The sequence below is a fragment of the Haliotis cracherodii genome, unplaced genomic scaffold (assembly GCF_022045235.1).
Source record: "Haliotis cracherodii isolate W230 unplaced genomic scaffold, xgHalCrac1.p SCAF_13, whole genome shotgun sequence".
Taxonomy (NCBI): domain Eukaryota; kingdom Metazoa; phylum Mollusca; class Gastropoda; order Lepetellida; family Haliotidae; genus Haliotis; species Haliotis cracherodii.
Genome location: NW_027266268.1, coordinates 5273930 through 5298348, shown reverse-complemented (window position 1 = coordinate 5298348; position 24419 = coordinate 5273930). Strand labels below are relative to the sequence as shown.

General features: G+C 41.1%; 3 protein-coding genes across 3 annotated transcripts in view; 1 reads left to right on the top strand and 2 right to left on the bottom strand.

Annotated features, from left to right (window-relative positions):
• Positions 1–290: 290 nt before the first annotated feature.
• On the bottom strand, positions 291–9667 carry LOC139458777 (uncharacterized). Its single transcript, XM_071240194.1, has 6 exons — positions 9595–9667; positions 7980–8066; positions 3920–4047; positions 1133–1285; positions 778–824; positions 291–388 (listed from the first exon to the last, which is right to left on the bottom strand). Exons 2-6 carry the CDS (start codon positions 8054–8056, stop codon positions 350–352), a joined length of 444 nt encoding a protein of 147 aa, XP_071096295.1. The 5' UTR covers positions 8057–8066; positions 9595–9667; the 3' UTR covers positions 291–349.
• A 7218-nt stretch (positions 9668–16885) lies between these two features.
• Positions 16886–24376, bottom strand: LOC139459531 (uncharacterized). The gene is made up of 6 exons (XM_071241060.1): positions 24252–24376; positions 21615–21668; positions 20343–20461; positions 18852–19004; positions 18011–18057; positions 16886–16944 (listed from the first exon to the last, which is right to left on the bottom strand). The coding sequence occupies exons 1-6, from the start codon at positions 24374–24376 to the stop codon at positions 16906–16908; spliced, it is 537 nt and encodes a 178-aa protein (XP_071097161.1). The 3' UTR covers positions 16886–16905.
• The window catches only part of LOC139459533 (uncharacterized), a 24069-nt gene continuing 24009 nt past the window's right edge, over positions 24360–24419 (top strand). Inside the window, exon 1 of the mRNA XM_071241061.1 lies at positions 24360–24383. Coding sequence (XP_071097162.1) covers positions 24375–24383 — 9 coding nt within the window. The 5' untranslated portion in view covers positions 24360–24374. The remainder of the gene's footprint in view (positions 24384–24419) is intronic.

Sequence of the window (24419 nt, the reverse complement as noted above, 5' to 3'; positions counted from 1 at the left end):
CTTCCCTTCTAACCTGGCAGATATTGACACTGCCATCTGATACTTCCTTTCGTCTACCCTTCTAACCTCCCAGCTATTGACACTGCCATCTGATACTTCCTTTCGTCTACCCTTCTAACCTGACATATATTGGCACTGCCATCTGATACGTCCTTACATCAGCAATCTGTACCATTGGCAGTGCATTCTGATATAGTTCAACTGCATCATAATCAATCTTTATTTTGCTCAAGTTTTCAGTTTTAAGGGAATGTGTCCAACAAAACAATGTCTTTCGACAGTGAACAAAGAACATGTTTAATCCAAATTTACGCAGTACATTACTTTGTATACATTAGAATCTGCTTCTTCATCCTATGTTCATGCCTTGATGAGCAATGCTCATTATCTGTAACAGTGAATATATCTAAATCTGATAGGTTCACACAAATAATGGCAATAATAATTGACACCTTGTTCGGACTGAGCACTGGAGTTATTTTGTTGAACTTGTGAAAAATACAAACGATTTTGAAAGGCCTTTGTGCCCAATTGGAAAAAGCACACTTTGAAACTACAGAAATCTTAAAATAATTGTGATCAAATATGTTCATATGTCAACTTGCTGTGTTATAAATCCAAATATGCCAACATTATGAGGGAAAATGTCCAATTCTTATCAACATGACCACATCTGAATCATTATTATTCATAACGATTTCTAAAAGGTTCAATGTGTAATAGACAAACGAATTCCTCATCTGACTGTGTCCATTCGAAAACTTTTCCAGAGCTTACCTTTCCGTAACGGTCGACAAACTCCTTCTCGGTAACTGCGTTATTATCTACATCATAAATACACGGACATTACACAATCAGAAGCAGTCATCATTTTTTTAAAATCCATTAACTTATTATTTCCTGAGGTTCAATTTGTGCGTGTAAAATAGGGTTCGTTTACAATATATTCCATGTAATGTTTTATCGGTTTGTTGTTTTACTACTTCTGATGCCACTACTACCATTATAGCGATTAACAAGATTATCTACGGTAGAACCTGGTACCTGTATTTTGTTTCCGCTTTTGTAGTTCTTAATTCCTAATTCTTAATTTTGCAATATAGAAGGCAGAGACGATGCTACATGTACTCACAGTTGACGTCGAATGTTTTGTAGATGTCTGTGATGTCTGCCCTAGTGATGACACCATTCTTATCTTCGTCAATATAATTGAATTCATTGCGGGCCATCGTCGCGTTCATGCCGGTTGTCTGGATGAATTCGGCTTCGGTGATAAGGCCATCGCCTGGTTGACAACCACAAATGTATAAACCCCGTGGGAATCCCTTGTAAGAATAGGTCCCCAGCATCCTGGGTCATAAGAGGCAACTTGGTGGTCAGCCTCGCTGTCTTGGTGATTGCCTGCCATGGGTCAACGGCGTTGGTGTTCACAATACCAACCACTGAATTTTCTGGTCCAGACAGGCCACTATCATATAGCTGGATTATTGGCAAAAGCAAGCAACCCAAAGCTATTCATGACTCGATAAACTGAAAAACACCGAATTTGTTTTTGGATAGCCTTTGCGAACACGAAGAGGAGAGGGAATACAGAGATGCGACCATGTTTGTTTGATGTTCAGTGATCCACTCAAGCATATTCCAACTATATGACATCTTCCCGAGGCAAGAGAGTTAACTGACTTTAAAAGTCCAGTTTCCACCATTGCCTAACTAGGCTGGAATTCCTGGGCTCGATCGTAGCGCCACCAGTGGCTATTACGAGTAATGTCCTTTCTATGCCTCTCCTATTGACCAATCAGATTCAACCTCTCGTATCACTTGCATTTGCTTCAAACAAAACAATGGCGCCCAGTCAAGACGATCTGGTCGATAATCAAGAGCTATATTGTGATCAAACAAGTCTTACATCGCGAAGTGCATAAAATCACGTGAGCACCTTGATTAAAAACATGAAAAGGTATAGAAAATATCTGTTGACAACGAGTTAGCGGTGCACATGCTTTGCAAATCCTGCATTCGACCGAAATCTGCATGACACTTTACGAACCGGATTTTGATTTTGGTGCGCGATTTTGATTGGACTATGCATAGACTCGTTACTCCAGCCAAACAGTAACTCCATAATACCAGCCTAGTTCGGCAAGGGTGGAAACTGGACTTTTATAGTCAGTTAACTCACTTGCCTCGGGAAGATGACTTTAAGAAGACGTTGGGCGTTGCTCATTACATCAACCAGTGGATTGTCTGGTCCTTGTCCCCGTCATATAGATGGAGAATTGCTGAATGCGGTGACAACAGACAAACTCACTTTATTGTTGTATGGGTGGTTTTTGTAGTAGAAGAGACTTCTTTTGTGATTGTGTCTGTGGTAGCAGATGATTCAACTGCTAATGAAAGGTGTCAAGTGCTGTCTTGCCAAACTTCCCCCTTACATTTTTTTTATATTCTTACTTCAATACCAATTACATGATAGTTGAAATGAAATAGAATTTCAAAGTTACAATCAAGAAAATAATTTAGCTGGGTGAAAAATAGTCAGCTTTACTATAATCATCACTTCCTTGTAAAACATAACGTTCAGTCAGTCGCCTGTTCAACTCCATGTCATCTTCCCGAGGCAAGAGAGTTAACTGACTTTAAAAGTCCAGTTTCCACCCTTGCCTAACTAGGCTGGAATTCCTGGGCTCGATCGTAGCGCCACCAGTGGCTATTACGAGTTATATCCTTTCTATGCCTCTCCTATTGACCAATCAGATTCAACCTCTCGTATCACTTGCATTTGCTTCAAACAAAACAATGGCGCCCAGTCAAGACGATCTGATCGATAATCAAGATCCATATTGTGATAAAACGAGTCTTACATCGCGAAGTGCATCAAATCACGTGAGCGCCTTGATTAAAAGCATAAAAAGATTTAGTAAATATCTGTTGACAACGAGTTAGCGGTGCACATGCTTTGCAAATCCTGCAGTCGACCGAAATCTGCATGACACATTACGAACCGGATTTCGATTTCGGTGCGTGATTTGGATTGAACTATGCATATAGACTCGTTACTCCAGCCAAAATGTAACTCCATAATACCAGCCTAGTTCGGCAAGGGTGGAAACTGGACTTTTATATTCAGTCAACTCACTTGCCTCGGGGAGATGACTCCATGTATGACAGTGGATATGCCTTCTACGACCTGACGTGCATCGTATCTGATTGCCAAGTGCGGATTGGGGACTCATTTGTAAACACATTCCTGCCAGCTTCAAACATATGGATTCAAGCAAAGAGACCGGCAACAGTGACAATATTCGTGAGTGCATATAAATTAATGAAAAGGCCTACTACTTAAGGACTGCCTCCGTGGTCTAGTCGTAGAGCGTCCGACCAGAGAGCGGAAGGTCCAGAGTTCGATCCCCGACCGCGTCATACCAAGAGACGTTAAAAGATGGTACTTGTTGTTACCCTGTCTGGCGCTCGACATTAAGGGGCTAAAACAAGGACTTGTCGGCTCGGAGTCAGTAAACTGTGTCTTAGTGAGGTATTCATGTTAAACTGCGGCATTGTATCTCAGTGAGCTAGCACTATAAATCGGCATCAGTCCGGACTTAAACAAGCAGCCACACAAACACACACACGTACATGCACGTTGCTATATAAGTGCAATAATCTTGGACGCGACGTTAAATCCCATTTCACCTCACCTATTGCTGCTATCATTATTTGACCCATTGTATTGCCTTTTGTGATTGTAAACCCCAGACTGTGTTTAAATTTAATCAATTAAATATTTGTTGATCTTGTGTGAGTATTTACTGATTCCATAAGTTTATTCTTTGCTAAGCGATTGCTTGGTTAACCTCTGTGTTCAATTCGTAAACACCCAGTTACAATATACATATCAGCTGTATGAAGTATACTTTACCGTGGAGATCATACTGATCGTAGTAATTCTCGAACTCTGCGAGAGTGACAGAGTTGTCACCGTTGGTGTCCAGGAGCTCAAAGGCTGCGTGGTGGCTCTGCATCATAAAGACGTGCATCAGGCTCGACCTGCAACATGAAACAGTTCTTCGTCAATCGCATTCGCGACCAACTCGTGTTATTCCGGGACAAGCCGAATAGCGACTCGTGCCCCGCTCATGGCCATTTTTGCGACCGGGTTCCGTCTCAGCGCAAACGGGCATACCTAAAACAATTGTCAACTTGTTGCGTAATGGTTCACTTACATTTCCCCATATATCATATATATTTCAAATGCAATTTAAAGCACATCGGGACATGTGGAATTATGCAGTATGATTGAACTCATTTAACTGTGTCTTTGGTTTATTTTTAGATGCAAGCCATATGTAAAATCAACATTTGTCAACACCATATGCGTGCTCGTGCGTTTCATAAAAGTGGCAGATGTTTGAAAGCTGGATCACATCGGGATTTCCTTCCACATCAACCTGGCATGTGATAATATTGGCTGTATAGCCTTTATTATTCCGCCGTTTTTTGTACCAGTCATAACTCAAGAACAAGTAACCAGAAGGTCTTTAACAAATTCACCAAGGTATCCATAGTCCTGAAGCAGTGCCCACAAAAATCTCAGGATTAAGGGCAGATAATTCAACCTTAATTAAAAAAATTCAATTTTTTATAGTTCATACCTCAGAAACTAACACTCCGAGAGCTTAAAGAATTTTTGTGCAGCTGCGGAATCAGATGCCAAACAATTTCGCTTCGGCTTCGTATGGCCGCCATATTGGATTGAAGGTTGTGGCCATGTTTTCACCATTTTTCTCAGTCCTTGTCTCCAAAAAATTGCTAAGATCAAACTATAAGCTCAAACGCTTCGAAACCTTCCATATTTTGTGGTCATGCATAGGTTAGACTGATAGTCAATGTCACGGCGAACCTAGAACAGTAATTCTTTAGACTATAGACCTAATGACAACGAAGATAAACTCTTCCTTCTCCCAGACTACTTAAAAGCTACATGGCCCTGTGTCCACATAGATTCTCATTTTAAAGTTAACTGCTTTCACCACCTGTATCTCAGACACCAGTGGTCCCATTCGACCTGAAACTATGTGTCCGTATAGAGATGATTGTTGATGTTCTCTAATTACAGCCTCATAGTTGAGTGAGTGAGTTGGGTTCAACGCCGCTTTTCACAGTATTCCAGTTATATCACGGCGTGTCAGCTTAATGTGGGAGGAAAGCTCAAAGTTATGCAGGTCTCAAACGTTTACCACTCCGATGAAACCCATGAGCACTGGTATGGTGCAGACAAAACTAGAAACATAATCGGGGCGAACCGGGATTCGAACCCACAATCATAGGTTTCTGGCGAGCCCAAGGGACGCACCTCTGCACAGCGAATCGCGGCGCCTTAGACGACTGGGCCAACCGTGTCTTCCATAGCTCCGAAGGCTCCAGAAAGAAAACATAATTCACGTAAAACAACGATCTCTTTTAATCTATTGTTCCTTAGCAGACCATTCAATAACTTTCAGGCTTGGCACTTTTACCTGCAGATGTCTGTCAATATTCAAATGCATTCACAAATCCAATGTATGATTCCCATATGTGCAACATACACCACGGGCGGTCGGGTAGTCTAGTGGTTAAAGCGTTGCTCGTCACGCCGAAGACCCGGGTTCGATTCCCCACATGGGTACAATGTGTGAAGCCCATTTCTGGTGTCCCCCGCCGTGATATTGCTGGAATGTTGCTAAAAGCGGCGTAAAACCATACTCACTCAATCAACAGACACCAAGCTGTGATCTGACATGATCTGACATGTCATGCTGTGGTGAGACAGAGATTGTAGACACTTCAGAAACTTACTTTTAAACTCGTATTTTCAACGGTTCTGTATAGAAAACATTGAAACCTGGTTTTATATCATAATATCAACATAGCATGTTGGACATTTTTTGTTTTGGCATGCATACTGAAAGTAAGGCTGACGGTTAAATTTGGTTTCAGATGTATTAACCGAAGGAAGCGTCTTATAAATATACGAATAACCCCCATTTGTTGTCTTTCTGTTGATGCAAGACCCATAAAGAGTGTTGTCGGATGGACCCGGTGGTATAGGCTATATGAATTTTAAAAGCTAGTACGTGACCTTTGTGTATAGTTTTCAGGTGAAGTGGGTTTGTGTTTACCCGCTATGGACTACCGAGTTCAGTTGTGTGATCCAGTGTTGTGCATACTGCTGGTGGACAACGCAAGTAGAAACGGACCATAGAAATCTATTTACGTTTAGGCTCCTATCTTGAACGATTCTGAACATACATCATTGACACTTGGTATTATATATCAACATTTGTCTTTTTGTTCTTGGATGCATGTAAAAACTAAAGCGGCGTGTCGGTTATATTTGATTTTAAGTTAAATCTATACATTTCAAACGACTCTAGGCCGTCTCCAATTATTTTCCCGAGGCCAGGAAGTTAACTGACTGTAAAAGTCCAGTTTCAACTATTGCGAAACTAGACTGAATTTCAGGGCTCGACCGTAGCGCCACCAGCAGAGTTTTCGAGTTATTCCACTTCTCATATCATTTGCATTTGCTTCAAACAAAATGGCGGCGCCCAGGCGAAAATGATCGACAAACGAAATACTTCGCGAAGACACCAAATCACGTGAGTACCTTGATTAAAAACATGGAAAGATTTGAAAAGTGTCTGCTGACCCTAAGTTGACAATACACATGCTTTGCAAATCCTGCCGTCGACCGAAATCTATACGGCAGTTTACGAACCGGATGCTGATTTCGTTTCTATGCATAGCCTCGTTCGTCCAGCCAAGATATTACTCTATAATTCCAGCCTAGTTCGCCAAGGCTTGAATCTGGACTTTTACAGTCAGTTAACTCCCTTGCCTCGGGTAGATGTCTCCGGGTGTGATGTGATGCTGTGTCCCGTTCCGTGGTGAACTGCATCATGCAATCTGCTCACGTCTTCATCAGCTGATGAACGTCAACAAATACAATAGTTACTTCAATCCTAAAATCTATGCATAAAGATTCAGAAAAACAAACTTCTCTCCACAAGATTGCATGACTGCATGTATAAGAGGGATGGATGACTTCATCTTTCCCTTTACGCCCAGCAACATGCCAGCAGCTGAGCGTTGTGTCAACACTTAACAAAGGTAAAGGACCCGTGAAGATTCCGGGGTACAATTATAGGTCTTCAGCAACCCATGCTTGCAATAAAAGGTGACTATGCATGTCGTTAAAGGCGACTAACGGGATCGGGTGGTCAGTCTCGCTGACTTGGTTGATGCATGTCATCGATCCCAATTGCGTGGATCGATGCTCATGATATTAATCACTGGATTGTCTGGTCCAGACTCGATTATTTTCAGACCGCCGTCATATAGCTGGAATATTGCTGAGTGCGGCGTTAAACAACAAACCAACCAACCAATAATGGTAAGGTACAATCAAGCATGTTCTTTCTTCGAAAATTTCAAAGAGCATCATGCGTTGTTTGATCAAGGTTACCACATTGAAGACCTCAGTGATGCTTTTAACTGCGTTAATGCGTATCTGTATTCATCTACTCTTCGTGTAAGTAAGAAATATTTATTATTTAATTTGTTTAATTTGAATGTTGTTAATTTTCGGTTTATCGACTTGCTATATTGATTCTTTTGTAGTCGACAATATTCCAGCTATATGTAAGCGGCCTATACAAATCGACAACCCTGTGATTGATATTAGGAGCAACGATTCACGGCGTCTGGATACGATGACTTGCAATCAACAAAGTCACCGAGTCAACAAATCAACAAAGTCACCACTCGATCCATTAAGTCGCCTCTTGCGACCAACATGAGTTGGTAGGAACCAATTCTAACCTGGAATACTCGGGGTCTCCAATTTAGTAACGGCTTGCAAGGGGGTGTTTGGGAAACATTCTACCCCGGGCCCATAGGGGCTATTCAACTGAAAGGTATCTGAAGAAACAATACTCAACCCATGAATACTGGGGGACGTCATCGTTTGGGCGTCAGCCAACACCGAGGTCAAAACCAGGACAAGAAACACACGCATCTTTCTTGACCTGTAAAAACATGAGATTGATTGACCTGTAGGTTCTTCATTCAAGTGTATTGTAGGCACAAATGTACAAGCGGAAAATGTACAGTGGAAGTTCGAGGATCACATTTATGTATTTAACAGGGATTGTCTAAGCTACATGGCTTTAACAATAAACAAAGATATACTTTGTACAGTTGCTCGATGGACAGATGATATTAAATGTTGAACTTTTGCCTTGTTGGAAATTCATAATATTTTCTTGCTATAAATTCTGCCCTCAGAATCTGGTAGCATTTGCATTTTAGAATAAAATGGTACCCATCTTCAACATAATTGTATCTACATGCTTTGCAAACGTGTTGGATTCTTTATTCTCATGAAACCATTAACGGTGGTATCAGAACAGATTTTACACGTAGTACACACAGATCCTTACGGCAAGTACAAGTTAATTCTTTTGGATGTGATGTACAATTACAATAAAAAGCACATATTCTTGACTTCACAATATTCCTGGAGACATGCCTTTAAAAGGGTTAGGCCACATTTACAAACGCGAAGATATGTACACAGATTTCAACTGATTAAAAGCTGATTTTGGAGAGGTTGTGAAACTCGTCACAAATAGCATGCATGATATGCAAATCTCTGTTCGCTTTATGTGACTTCGAAAAGAGTGGGTCTTGTTTTGATACAATGATGTAAGGGAACTATCGCTACTTCACTGTATTGATGTGGTTAAAAGCCACAATTTTTGCACAAAGATAAAAGTAATATTCTTAATAATATTTCTGCATGTTATCACAGTCGTCAGTCCTAACCTATGTGCGAAACGGTCGACATTGCACTCGCTTGTGTAAACATACTGCATCTATTCCTTGACCTATACATACTTTCTGTTATTTCAGGTTTGATCTGAGTTTGATGAATTGACTATTATGATATTAAACACAATAACTTGTCTAGTAATATGCTCGGTGATGTATTCAGCTAACACATCTTTGAATAATGATCACGTAAATGCCATGAAACTAAAGTGCTAGCATTGTGTAAAAAAGAAACATGAATATTGTAAATGGCAGTTTTAGACGAGATGAACTGACTGGGCTTGCAACCTGCACGTGGGAGGGTTGAGGTTCATTTCACCTTTACAGTCGCGTTAAATTAGGTGAATTAAGTGAATTAGGAGATAAACATACTGTGTTTTCAATGTAGAGCTAGGTTACCTGTAGGTTTAACCGCACTAAACTGATTTGGAACCGAACGCGCACCGTGAGGTTTCAAATGTTGAATTTAGCGCGGTGAAAAACGTACTATTCTTAATATATTAGCTTCCGTGGTGATGCGGCCGTTAAATCGGCTGTTTCAATTAGAGGGGGGTTATTGTTATTTGACATATCCTATTGACCAATCAAAATCGAGTATTTTCCAAAATTTATTCATGATAGAATTATGCTTTCCAGTATTATCAGAAACATATAATGCTTTTCAAATAAATTAATATCAAATGGTCAGTTTCTAATGCAAAGAATATTATAATCTGTACTTACCAGTCACACAGACAGACAGGTTTGTGTAAGGTCGCTACGAGAGCGAGAGCTAAATATATCACAGGCAGCGTTCCTGATCTTTGATAAGAGGTGCTTAACGCCGCAGTGAGCAAAAAAATGTTTCGTATGAATCGCGACAGACAAGCTGGTATTTGGAAGTTGAGACCAATTACCAATTCTAAAGAAACCAAACCCACGGGAACAATGCCCACTGTCCATTCTTCACGATTGTCTTCGATTGTGTGTTTTGTCTGTGCTTTTGGACCATCTGAAAATAGAAATAGGTAGACATGTAAATCACTGAATGTCAGTGATAGGGTATTCTTTAATGATATTGATAATATTTAAGATGAATCCGACGAAATGCTCCATTGGACGATTATCTCCGACAACAGTTAATTTCATTTGTTATTGCCAGCTGTCAAAGCGTTTTGTCTTAAATGGAAATGAGAATACTTTGTCTTTTAACACACGGAAAGGTGTTAATGTGTATATATGTATATAGCTTATGCTTTTGTAATGTGTAAATATGATATGATATGATATGTGCCTGGTTGTGAGCTATGGAAGGAATAGGTATTGAAGATGTTATGTCAAATCATGTCGAGATTGCAATTTGAATTGTATTTTATGTACAAGTTTTTATACTTTGGGTATTGATTGTTACATTTATTAATGTGGTTTTTTTTTCATTTTAACAAATTTGCTTAATATGTGGTAGTACAAAGGTCAACCAAAAGATGGATGTGGATATTTTAATAATTCAATCTCAGAGCAATACAGCACACACAGTGGGTCGAGTTCAAAAACCAGAATCGAAAATATATTTTTTATTATATCAAGAGTTATGGCCCTTGTTGAGCTATTCATATTGGTGCACGGTAACGCTAGTGGGGACAATATTTCCTAGAAAACACGATGCATGACATTTTTAATAAATCAGAAGGTGATGAATATGTTATCAAGTTTAATAATAGTTATGACCCTTGTTTTTTTCTTTTCTGTATTTGCACAAATAAGAGTAAGGTTCGTTTCAAGAACAAACCTTATAAACGTTTAACATATCTTAACGAAACTCTGCATGTACTTCAGGCAAGGGCTGAACTGGTGCATGTCGATGGTCTGTGAATTTGAAAAAAATATCTTTGCAACAACTTCATAAACACGTACGGTTTGTTTTTGGTGCCAAACCTTTCATTGTTTTCCTTACCAATCTGTTAAGAAAGGACTAATGTCCGTCGTTTTTACAGAAATCTTAGGTTAGTTAATTATAGCTGTAAGCTTGCAAGGATGGCGGGGCAATGAGTGACTCTGTCTTCTTCGTTTTGTTACTTTGTTTAGGTATGTGGCATGATTAGCAGTGTACAGGACATTTTTAAGATCATGAACGATTAATTTCTTAATTTTTGTTATGAGTACTTTGAAGGGTTATACTTGTTTGCATATATAAATTAAATATTTATTTCTGACACTCTTAGTGGATATGGGGGCATGGGTGGCCCAGTCGTCTGAGGCGCAGCGATTCGCTGTGCAGAGTTGCGTCCCTTAGGCACGCCAGAAACCTATGATTGTGGGTTCGAATCCCGGTTCGCCCTGACTATGTTTCTAGGTTTGTCAGCACCATACCCGTGCTTGTGGGTTTCACCGAAGTGGTAAACGTCTGAGACCTGCATCACTTCGGGCGTTCCTCCCACATTAAGCTGACACGCCGCGATATAACTGGAATACTGTTAAAAGCGGCGTTAAACCCAACTCACTCACTCGCTCTTAGTGGATATGTTACATAATGGTTACATGTCCTCTCTCACGAATACGTTACAATGATTAAAAACTCAAACGATAAGCGTCTGAAGACCAATCCCACATATGTCTGAGGGCATGACACCAGAGGCTGATAAAGATTACTGCTGACGAGATTACGACGCAACTCCAAACCTTTGTATGTTTTCCGGACAGGTTTAGATTTTCACTGCCACTGTAGTTGAGCTTGGATAAAGATTACCGACCTTTGTGCCTTGTGTTATGTAGGTCAACATTAGATGAAACAGGGTCGAGATTAAAGCATACATTCTGGTGGTTATAGACAGACGGACACACACAGACACACATACAGACACACACAGACACACATAGAGATAGACAATTTAATCTGTAAAAGATCACCAGCCCATAATACATTAAGTGAGTGAGTTGTGTTTAACGCCGAGTTTAACAGTATTCCAGTTACATAGGCATGTCAACTTAATCTGGGAGGAAAGCCCCAAGTGATGCAGGTCTCAGGCGTTTACCACTTCGGTGAAACCCACAAGCACGGGTATGGTGCTGACAAACCTAGAAACATAATCGGGGCGTATCGAGATTCGAACCCACAATCATAGGTTTCTGGCGTGCCCAAGGGACGCAACTCTGCACAGTGAATAGCTGCGCCTTAGACGACTAGGCCACCCATGGCCCCCATGATATACCTAACAACAAACGTTCCTGTGAAACCAATATTTTAGTGTATTTTTCAAACAAGTAAAGTTTGGTTTTCAATATTGTAGTACATGTATGGTATCAAGTCACAAAAACGCTACTGCTACAGAAAAGCATGCATTCCATGCAAAAGTTGACTTTATGCAAGCTCCATGCATTTCACTACCCAAGAATGGGTATTAAAACATGTGCGTTAACGGGATTCCATATGCATTGTTTAGCATCGTGCTGACAACAACCCCTCAGAAAAACAACAAAATTACGCAATTATTCAACATTAAGAAATGCCACGCCTGTCCAAAAATGAGCGTCTGCGAGCCATTGGTATGCTTGAAGCAGGGTCGAATCAACGTGATGTTGCAAGACAATTTAACGTCCACAGAAACACCATTTGGGGTTTATGGCAACGTTGGCAACATACTAATGCTGTCAGAGACCATCCTCGGAGTGGCAGACCACGCGTAACTAATAATCGACAAGACAACTGGATTCGAACAACACACCTGCAAAATCGATTCCAGCCAGCAACAGTGACTGCAAGAAGCATCCCTGGTCTTCGACGAATATCTTCACAAACCGTACATCGTCGCCTCAGATGTGCAGGGATTGTCGCCAGATGACCCACCAGACGTCCCATTTTGACAGGAAACCACTGTCAAGTACGTCTACAGTGGTGCAGACAGCGTCTATGCTGGACGGCCATGCAGTGGGGACAAGTTCTATTCACTGTCGAGAATCGTTTTTACCTCAGCCACAGCGATGGACGGATTCGAGTGTACCGACATTCGAGGGGAACGTAACGTCAATCATTGTGTCATGGAAGAAGATCGGTTCGGGGGCGGCAGCGTTATGGTATGGGGTGGGATTACAGCAAGGCAGAGGACCCGTTTGATACTGGTAGAGGGAAATCTCAATGGACAGCGCTACCGCGACGAGATCATCGGCCCTGTTGTTTTACCGTTTTTGCGTCGCCATGGCCCAGGCATTACCTTTCAACATGACAACGCCCGTCCTCTTATTGCTCGACTTGTTCAGGATTCTCTTCAACAAAACAACGCCAATGTCGTCCACTGACCGGCTCGCTCCCCTGATCTCTCACCAATCGAGCACATGTGGGATGAGATGGATCGGCGCCTTCGACGTCAACCATGTGTTCTACAGACACTCCGGGACAGAACAGATATCCCACTGGACTTTGTGCGACGCCTTGTCCATTCCATGAGACGAAGATGTGTGTGAGTGAGTGAGTGTGTGAGTGAGTATGGTTTTACGCCGCTTTTAGCAATATTCCAGCAATATCACGGCGGGGGACACCAGAAATGGGCTTCACACATTGTACCCATGTCGGGAATCGAACCCGGGTCTTCGGCGTGACGAGCGAACGCTTTGACCACTAGGCTACCCGACCGCCCCTTGAGACGAAGATGCGTTGCTTGCACCAAAACCAGAGGTGGACACACACGCTATTGATTTGTAAATTGACATTTTGGCATGTTCATGGTTTTTTTTATGTAATCAAGCATTTTCTGAAGTCAGTATGGCAAATTAAACCATTTGAACACTTACAGGATTCTGTTGCAAATCGAATTTATTTCAGATTTGGTAAAAAACACAACTTTGCTTTAAATCTTATTCATTGTCACAGGAACCTTTGTTGTTCAGTATACATTAGAATAGAATGATAAATCACGTATGCTGGATTAAAATTTATATAAGAAATTCATTCATGAAACAATACGTATTTATGTGTTTCTTAATTTGTGTTTCTTATCTATTATAATTTGTTGGACATTGTTTGAAGGATAAGTTTATCACCCGTTTGCATCAGCTGTGGGAATTTCATCATAGATGGAGATTCAGTGTAATATGGAAAGGGGTACTTTCTTCTTATTGTGGCATATTATTCACATGTAAACATAACATGGTATCCAATATATTCACACTGTTTTTTGGAAACAGAATTGGCACTATCGTTCATTATGTAATGTAACTGTCTTAAAAGCTCCACATTTAAACTGAAATTATTACATCTAAACTTTGACAGGTATCCATTCATATTTTGATAGTACTTGATATATTTGATTGATATGTTTTCTTGAGCAGAAAGACGACTGAATGTGTTGCTCACGACAACTCTGGAGTAAGGATCGTTCCTAAATTAATATTCACATTTTCAATTCTTTCTCCTTTGAAATACCATTTTTGTTGCTTTTCAATGTTCAATGTTCTCGCCAAAACACAATAACGTCAATTTCATTTAAATTTACTCTAATTCCAGTGGATTCACGAATATTTTCAAGAACGTTTATTTTCATTGTGGCTGTTTTGACGTTTTTTGACGTTATTACCAATTTCAATATAATCGTTGTTCTGTTAGCAGTTCTAGCAGTTCTGTTGGCACCAACGTTATTGGACCGTTAAAGTGCGTAGTCCATGATTAGTGTTTTTGTCTTCCCTCTCCCAGTTCCTTTTGTCAGTATAGTCTGACTGTTCTAGTTAACTGCGGAACACTCGATCACAACACGCCAAAGGTCAATGCGTGGAAGATAGCGACTTTGCTTAAATACAGCCCTTGGACGCTGAGGCGGATGGAATAGCCACGAAATAGCTTTGGGTTTTTTCGGGGGGGTGGGGGTTGTTGACCGAGAATACATATTCAAAGTAAAATAAAATGAACGTATTTGCTGGTAAGTTTGAGATTTTAGAAATTGTAGAAATTCTGCAATATAAAGAAGGAATATGCTTTTACACCACGTTTTTTCAATATTTCATCAACATCTCGGCGGGGGACACCAGGAATGGGCTTTATTGTACCCAGTGTACCCGGTATATCGGCTTGACGAATGAAAGACTTAACAAGTTTCGCCATGAATAAATACTTTGCAATTCAAATTTAAAAGATTTTAAGTTTAAGATGTATACCTACAAGTTATTGTAATAGTAGGTGCACCTTTTCACAAGTTAAATATAAATGTCTGGGGTCTCCGCTTCTCTCTGACTAAAACTACAATAGTTACCAGTCCTCATACATTTCTCAAAGAAGGAATTAGTAGTGATACTCTGTGAATCACTCTACATTGAAAATTACAAGTTTAAGTATCGATAATGATATATAATTTATTTCAAAGCATTTGGACAAGACTCATTTGATATAGGGGTGCCTCATTTATCTCCCACTTAAGGCATAAACAATTTAGACTTGTGCTAATTTGTTTACAAAATAGCTTGCATCAGAAAGTTTGTTGTTTTTCTCTTTAAATTTTCACATACTTGTGTCATTGGAGTTTCGATGTCCAAATGCCAGGTATAATTTATTAAATATATATGAAGAACGATAGGAATGTGCAGTTTAAGCCATGCTCTTAACGAGAACATACTCGCTGTTTGAGTTTGCCACATACCACTTGAAGTCAAAAGTCTCTTCACCATTTGACTCTCATATAATTACAAGAGAGACTACATCTAGCATTATTAAACATCTAATTCCATATACACTTTGCTGAATGCGTTTGCAGTTGTAAAATTATCTTTCTTATATGTCTGTACATCGCCTTACTGCTCTCAGCACTCCACAGTTCTCCAAACATCCAGTGCCAAGACTGTCCCCACAGTTTAGGATTAGTAACTTCTTCATTGAATGTATAGTGTAGAGGACTGCTTCAGTTAAAGGATTAGTAATATAATTTTAATTATGATATTACTGTCATTTTCAGAGGGGTTTATGGATATTATTTCTAACATTGGCACAGTTCTTATTTTTTATAGGATATTAGAACATGCACATATTTAAATTTAGTTTGTATTATAACATTTGTATTATTTTGAAATTGTTACCGTCCCTGTGCTTATAAGTACTGCTAAGATTTCAATTGTTTTTCAATGCATCATAGAATAGTTCGAAGCCGAAATCGATGCTAAAAATTCAAGAAATATAAACTGGATGAACTTGGACTTTTCGAACCATGTTTCCAGCACGCCTAAGGGACGCAACTCTTCACAACAAATAGACGCGACATAAGATGGCTTCACACGAGAAACCTTGTGTGCGACCATTATGAAGTTTCACAAACTGTTGGCTAGAAATGGAATCGGACTATATTTTTATTAATACTTTGGCCACCATTTTAGTGATGTCAAACTAGATTTTGACGTGTAAATGGCTCTCAAACATATTTTGATAGCTTACAACCCATCAGATACTGCGTCCATACCACGTGATGTTTACTAATGTCTGCTTATTTATGTAACGTCATGAGAGAGCAGTGAAGAAGAACTTAGTTCCTCACTAAGTTTCTCAGCATCAAGCCGTACTCGTGGGCGTGATCGGTGCTCAAGCTCTCTGACTTGCTTGTTGAATGTCATCGTATCGTATTTGGGTAAATCGATGCTCTTGATGTCAGTCACTGGATTGTCTTGTTACAGACCGCCGTCATACAGCTGGAATATTGCTGAGTGCAACGGTAAACAGTGTAAACAAACAATCAAACTTGATTTTTGATCCCGATGAATATACATGAATGGCCTAGTCCATTACATTCCAGGGGTGATGTGTCTATATTACCACATTGGGTACATTATTGGCTAAAGTCAAAGTGTGACAGCAGCCGACAAACAGGACATTGAATACGGTCCGATGTTCAGCTGAAATAGGATATTGTGTAGCGAGTCGCGGGTATGAGTGACTGATCATGACATACGCATGCGCCGAAGCAGCTCGAGTCTGTCACGTGGTCACGTGTAGCTACTCCGCATTCTTCGAGGAATTCGGCCTGTGGGTGTGTTTCGCCCACGAGTTTAGAAATGGAGGTTAAACACGTTTATGTTTGCCTTTAACGTTTATTGACCAGACAAGTTCTTTTGGACCTGCGCGAAAATCTGGAAGAAAAAATAAAAAATAATTAAAATGAATCATTTGTCCTCAAATTGTACGCACAAATGATAAATGTTTCACTTGACATGCTGAATGATCTGAAACAATATGTAGTGGGTCAAAAAGACGTACCATCTCTTAACGTATTTTGGTATGACTCGGTCGGAGATCGAACCAACCCACTTCCGCTTTCCGGAGAGACTTTCTATATGATGACGTCATTAAGGGTTATTTCGTGGAACTACTCAAATTTTGCCTTAGCCTAAAGCAATACGAGAACTGTCATGAAATGTCGTTTCATATACAGTAACGTTTTGTGTTCAAATACAATAAGTCTGCATATCGTTAGAGTGAGTGGGTATGGTTTTGCGCCGCTTTTAGCAATATTCCAGCAATATCACGGCGGGGGACACCAGAAATGAGCTTCACACATTGTACCCATGTCAGGAATCGAACCCGGGTCTTCGGCGTGACGAGCGAACGCTTTAACCACTAGGCTACCCGACCGCCCCTCATATCGTTGGAGTTATACAGGATCATCTGCCAAATATATATATATGGTGTGTGTGCGTGCGTGCGTGCGTGCATGCGTGCGTGCGTGTGTGCGTGTGTTTAGGCTAAGGCAACTTTGAGCCTTAGACGCTGCCATTCGCTAACAAAAGGAGATAAAAGTGCACTTTATATCCAGCCTGGCGTGTACCACGAGCAGGAATGTAGGACTGCTATCAACTGAGGAGCAATGAAACAGTACCTCTCAGTTGAGTTCATCATATGTTTGATTTTCAATTCCCAATATGTTAACTTAGCGATATTACTCTCTTATATATCCATGCTTAAGTTTATCTATCACGTATCATGGTATTATTTCTCCAAAAATAGTTTGATTTGAAACTTTTAAACATAGATCAGTGACCTGCTCGCTGTACACAGGACCACGTACCGCCACACTTCAAAAGTATTCAAATGACCGTGTTCTTCTTCCAGCTCAAACTGTGTACTTTGAGATTGATGTGCAAATTTGTCAAAAGTAGTTGGTCAAAATGCCTCCTTGTAAGGGCGAGGGTATCTTACCTCCTTGTACTTAGTAACGAATTCGGCGAGACTGATGAGGCCATTACCTGAAAAGATCATGACGTGGATTAGCTTTGGGTCGTTTTTAGGATAAGAATACTATTGAATTAGGTTAGGTGAAATGGGAGTTTAACGTCGCGATCGAGATTAGTGCTCTTATATAGAGACGTGCATGCATGTATGTGAGGCTGCTTGTGCTAGTCCGGACTAAAGCCAATTTTATAGTGCTAGCTCACTGAGATACCATGACGCAGTTTCAAATGAATACACCACTCAGACACAGTCCGAGCCGACCAGTCCTTTTTTAGCCTCTTAATGCCGATCGCCAGACAGGGTAACAACAAGTACCATCTTTTAAAGTCTTTTGGTATGACGCGGCCGGGAATGGAACCCCGACCTTCTTCGGGCAGATGCTCTACCACTAAACCACGGAGGCAGTCTTCTGTTAAACTAACAATCTGCTTATGTAAATAAATGTTTTATAATTTTAACTTATTAACATCATTTACGTACACAGTGAACAGAGGCAGATCCATGATTTTGAAACAGGGCGTGCACATATTACCTATGTCACAAAGTGACGTGACCGAGGGTGCAGGTAACATGTAAAATAGGGGGTTGCGCACCCCTGCACACAGCACCACCCCATCCCTAGGTGCAGGTAATATGTAAAATAGGGGGTTGCGCACCCCTGCACACAACACAACCCACTCCCTTTCTTTCTGGATCCAGTGCTAAAACTCACAAAAACGTCCGGCTGAGTTTCAGTAAAATTGGTTTTACTGTAGTGATAAGTACAATCACTGTGAGCATGTGTTCATCGCAAGTCAAGGTTTATTACCGCTGGTGTCGTATTTCGCGAAGACGCTGTTCATATCACTTCTCTTGATGGCATTGTCATGATCGGAGTCTATGGTCTTGTAGACCTCCTGAGCAAAGGTTTTCGGCACGTGAGTACTAGTCATATACTCTTCAATTGTCATTTTGCCATCATCTAAAATTGAAAACATTTTGATTATTCAGTGGAAAATATTAATTATTAAAAGTTACACCACGTGTATGCAATTTGGTTTCTTTTCAAATTCGTCCAGTTAGAGTGAGTTGGGTTTAATGCCGATTTTAACAGTATTCCAGTTATATCGCGGCGTGTCAGCTTAATATTGGATGAAAGCCCGAAGTGATGCAGGTCTCAGACGTTTACCATTTCGGTGAAACCCACGAGCACGGGTATGGTGCTGACAAACCTAGAAACATAATCGGGGCGAACCGGGATTCGGGCCCACAATCATAGGTTTCTGGCGTGCCCAAGGGACGCAACTCTGCACAGCGAATCGCGACGCCTTAGACGACTCGGCCACCCGTCCAGTTAGAAGTTATATTTAGTAACGAACGCATGCTTTTATATTTACCTAGTACACAAGTAATACTGACGTACGAGCAACAATTGGTCAGGTAGGTGGGTTCACACCCGTTTACAGTGAAACCCTGTTTATCTGACCCCTGTTAATCTGCAGTACCCGCCCTCCGAACGATTGCTGAACACATCAGGAGACATTTAAATAATTTCATGATTCGTTAAACCAGATATGTGTTATTAATCTGATTTCACAGGCAGCGGCACCGTCCGGGTAAACGGGGTTTCACTGTGTCCTGTCCCATCGGTGTATTGCCCTGTCGATGCGATTCGAGATGCATTTAGAACAAGATACTGTATGTACACAGCGAAGCGTGGTAGTACACTGTCTCTCTCGACACCACACCCTCCCGACGATGTCAGTCTTAATCAACATAACTCTGAAGAATACTCTTCGTTTCCAGGACAGATAAGGCCCCTGGTACCCAAAGCTTGTCGCCGTATATGTGCACAGTGAATCTGTGGAAGTACCGTCACTGTCTCTCTCCATACCACACCCTCCTGACGATGTCAGTCTTGGTCAACACATACACTGACGATTAAGGGATAGAATAGATTTCCGAAGCAGACTAGATCTTAAGCATTGATTGCAAGAGTGATATCATATGATATAGAGATTTTTGTAATACCTCGTATGTTTCATACCGTAAATATCATTAAGTTATAATGCTTGTCAAAGGCTAATTTGGGAAGAAACCCTTAGGTACGCAGGTTGTAGACGTTAACCACTTTGGTGAATCCCACTTGGACGAATAGTAGCGCCGAAACCAAATATCACCATCAGGAATCTTGCTTTCGATCTCGCGATCAACGTATCCTTGCACGGCTAACTGACTCTATACAATGAATTGCTACGTCTTAAACCACGGGGCGTCTTGCGTCGCCTACAGTGGCAATATGTGTCTAAACGAAACCTACGGTTGAGATCATACTGGTCAAAGACCTTGAGGAATTCTGACACATCAACAGAGCCGCTCCCATCAGCATCGATTCTGTTGAATGCTTGTGAGAGAAGCGCCGTTAAGTTCGGTGCAGTTCTAAAGGGTAAAGAAACGGTAAAACAACAACATTAGAACAAAGACATTTTTATGCTGCAGTAAACAACACAACTACAATATCGACACCTACATGCTGCAGTAAACAACAGAAGCAGATATCGACAACTACCTGCTGCAGTAAACAACAGAAGCAGATATCGACACATACCTGCTGCTGTAAACAACAGAAGCAGATATCGACACATACCTCCTGCAGTAAACAACAAAAGCAGATATTGACACATACCTGCTGCAGTAAACAACAGAAGCAGATATCGACACATACCTAATGCAGTAAACAACAGAGGCAGATATCGACACCTACCTACTGCAGTAAACAACAGAAGCAGATATCGACACCTACCTGCTGCTGTAAACATCAGAAGCAGATATCGACACCTACCTGCTGCAGTAAACAACAGAAGCAGATATCGACACCTACCTACTGCAGTAAACAACAGTAGCAGATATCGACACCTACCTGCTGCAGTAAACAACAGAAGCAGATATAGACACCTACCTGCTGCAGTAAACATCAGAAACAGATATCGACACATACCTGTTGCAGTAAACAATAGAAGCAGATATCGACACCTGCCTGTTGCCTGAGTGACTGAGTATGGTTTTACGCCGTTTTTAGCAATATTCCAGATATTTCATGGCGTAGGACACCTGAAATGGGCTTCACACAATGTACCCATGTCGGGAATCGAACCCGGGTTTTCGGTGTGACGAGCAAACGTTTTAATCACTAGGCTACCCGACCGCTGCAGTAAACAATAAAATCCACACCTACCTGCTTAAAGTAAACAACAATACTTCAATGTCGACACCTGCATTAAACAACAGTAACAGATATCGACACATACATACAATTTTGCATTTGTAGATCTTCCTTTCAGAAATTAGAAATAGTACATGCTCTACACGCTTGGGAAACCAATACTTTGTTTCGAAATATTGTGTGTATTAAAAATGTATCCACGTGTTTTATGATAGATAAACAAATTTTGGAGAAGGCAAACACGGGCGATTTTTTTCAAAGAAAATTTCGAATTGATAAATAAAATCCTCGAAACGTCATAAATTAATTCAATTTAATTTAAATTTGTTTTTCTAATTCTAATTATTTTCTTACGTAATTGGAACTTACGTCGGGGCACTTAGGGCACCGCAAGCAAGAGCCAGCACAAGGAAGCAGATCATCCTGGAAAACAAAGATGCGAAATAAAAGCAAACCGATTATTTCATTAAAAATAAAGTTTACCATTATTGTGAATCAACTCTCTAGGGTATGTACAGAGATCCGTCTCAGCGCAAACGGGCATACCTAAAACAACTGTCAACTAGTTTCGTAGTGGTTCACATATATTTCCCCATATATCATATATATTTCAGATGCAATTTAAAGTACATCGGGACATGTGGAATTATACAGTATGAACACATTAAACTGTGTCTTGGGTATATTTTTAGATGCAAGACATATGTAAAATCAAAAATTATTTCTGAGGGATTCTTTGACGAAGAACTTGAAATCATACGCGCATTCTGATTGGTTTGTCGTATTTTCGCACATGACATTCATTGATAGGGGGACGAGTCTTCTTGCAGGTTACGGAAAAGGGCGAGTGACGAATGTCCTGAAAAGCAAAGCGTCCTGTGACGGGTGTAACCCTAACAGGTTACTGTGAGCGGCAAGATTGGGGTGGGCTAGGCAACATCAGGAAGAGCTGTGCGTTAACACTATGTTTTACAGACGAAGCAAGGTTTTGCATGCGATTCGCAGATGACAGAAAACGTTGTTGGCGACGTAGCGGCGAGTGCTAGGCCAGTGCATAGTCCTTGACCATGATCAGTTTAGGGGCGGCAGTGTAAGAGTGCGAGGCGGTGCTGACTTGGTTATTGTGAATGGACTTTTGATTGTTCAGCGATACGTTGACGAAATTTTGCGTCCTGTCGTTGTACCGTTCGCTAGAGACCCGTGAAGATTCCGGGGTAGAATAGGTCTTCAGCGACCCATGCTTGCCGTAAAAGGTGACTATGCTTGTCGTAAAAGGCGACTAACGGGATCGGGTGGTAAGGCTCGCTGACTTGGTTGATACATGTCATCGATCCCAATTGTGTGGATCGATGCTCATGATATTAATCACTGGATTCTCTGGTCCAGATTCGATTATTTCCAGACCGCCGTGATATAGCTGGAATATTGCTGAGTGCGGCGTTAAACAACAAACCAACCAACCGTTCGCTAGAATTGTCGGCAGTCATTTTAACAGCAAGATGACAATGCCAGACCATATCATGCTCAGGTCGCCACCGATTATCTTCAGACGATACATACGGACATTGGACTAGTCCCCTAAGTGCTCTCTTGACCGCCTCCGTGGTCTAGTGGTAGATCTAGAGCGTCCGCCCGGAAAGCGGAAGGTCCGGGGTTCGATTCCCGGCCGCGTCAAACCAAAAGACGTTAAAAGATGGTACTTGTGGTTACCCTGTCTGGCGCTCGGCATTAAGGGGCTAAAACAAGGACTGGTCGGCTCGGAGTCGGTATACTGTGTCTGAGTGGGGTATTCATGTTAAACTGCGGCATGGTATCTCAGTGAGCTAGCACTATAAATCGGCATTAGTCCGGACTAGTAAAAACAGCCTCACACATACATACACATGCATGCACGTCGCTTTATAAGTGCAGTGCAATAATCTTGAACACGACATTAAACCACATTTCCCCTCACCTCACCCTAAGTCCTCTGACCTGTCCCCATTAGAGCATCTGTGGTATGTTCTTAGGCGGAGAGTGTACGCCATAGCCCCCGCACCTGTCAATGTGGCCTAGCTTGGGTGGAATGGCGGGCAATACCAGGGCCTAGGGCAACCGTACGCAAGGGTATCCTCCCAGAATAACTACAGGCCAAAACCACTACAGGCTCAAACAACAAATAAGCCAGTGAGCAGGTAATCCCTGCCTGTTCTCTTTATTCCTATATGGACTGGTCTTACAACATACAAATAGTGAGTGCGTGAGTGGGTTTAACGCCGATTTAACACGGCGTGTCAGTGTTTTCAGCATAATGTGGGAGGAAAGACCGAAGTGATGCAGGTCTCAGACGACGAGCACAGGTGAAGCCGACGAGCACGGGTATGGTGCTGACAAACAGAGAAACATAATCGGGGCGAACCGGGATTCGAACCCACAATCATAGGTTTCAGGCGGGCCCAAGGGACGCAACCCTGCACAGCGAAGCGCGGCGCCTTAGATGACTGGGCCACCCGTGCCCCCTCATACAGATACCAAAAACACTGAATGTTTACAATAGAATGATTTTTTATGAGTCAGAATATTGTTATGTTAACATTTCCCATATCATTGTACCTGACTTAAAATTTGTATTTCTTATTATCGCGATAACAGCACGATGGTAAATCTAAAATTTCAATATATATTCATTACAAACTAGTAGAATAATTTTACCAAACTATTTATCTATATATGATTCAAGAAAATCAAGTTACTTATAACAGAAGGATTGTAATTGTATTTATTTTACGTGATCACGAAACATGTGGGGTTTACCCCTGTTGCCATGGTTGTTTCCGCTCAACCAATCGATGATGTAACAATCCAGATTGTTTTTTTAATATTTAAACCAAAAGATGCTTATTGTTAGAAATTACGAAACATGTGTGTTTTCTTTTCATCATGGAACAAAGCATAAAGATCAAATGAGTATGTTTAGATGTGTTCAAGTAACTGACCATCCCTCAGAAACGCCACACTTTGACTTACCTGATTAAGGTGTAAAAGAGCTGGTAAAAGAAAAGAAAACAACAATGCCTATCCTTAACAAGCACTTGACATGTGACCAAGATCAGGTGAACCAATCTAGGAAAAAACAAGCTGTCATCTCCCATGACCCAGGTCAGTAAGTATATGTGATCTGTATTATGGCTGATC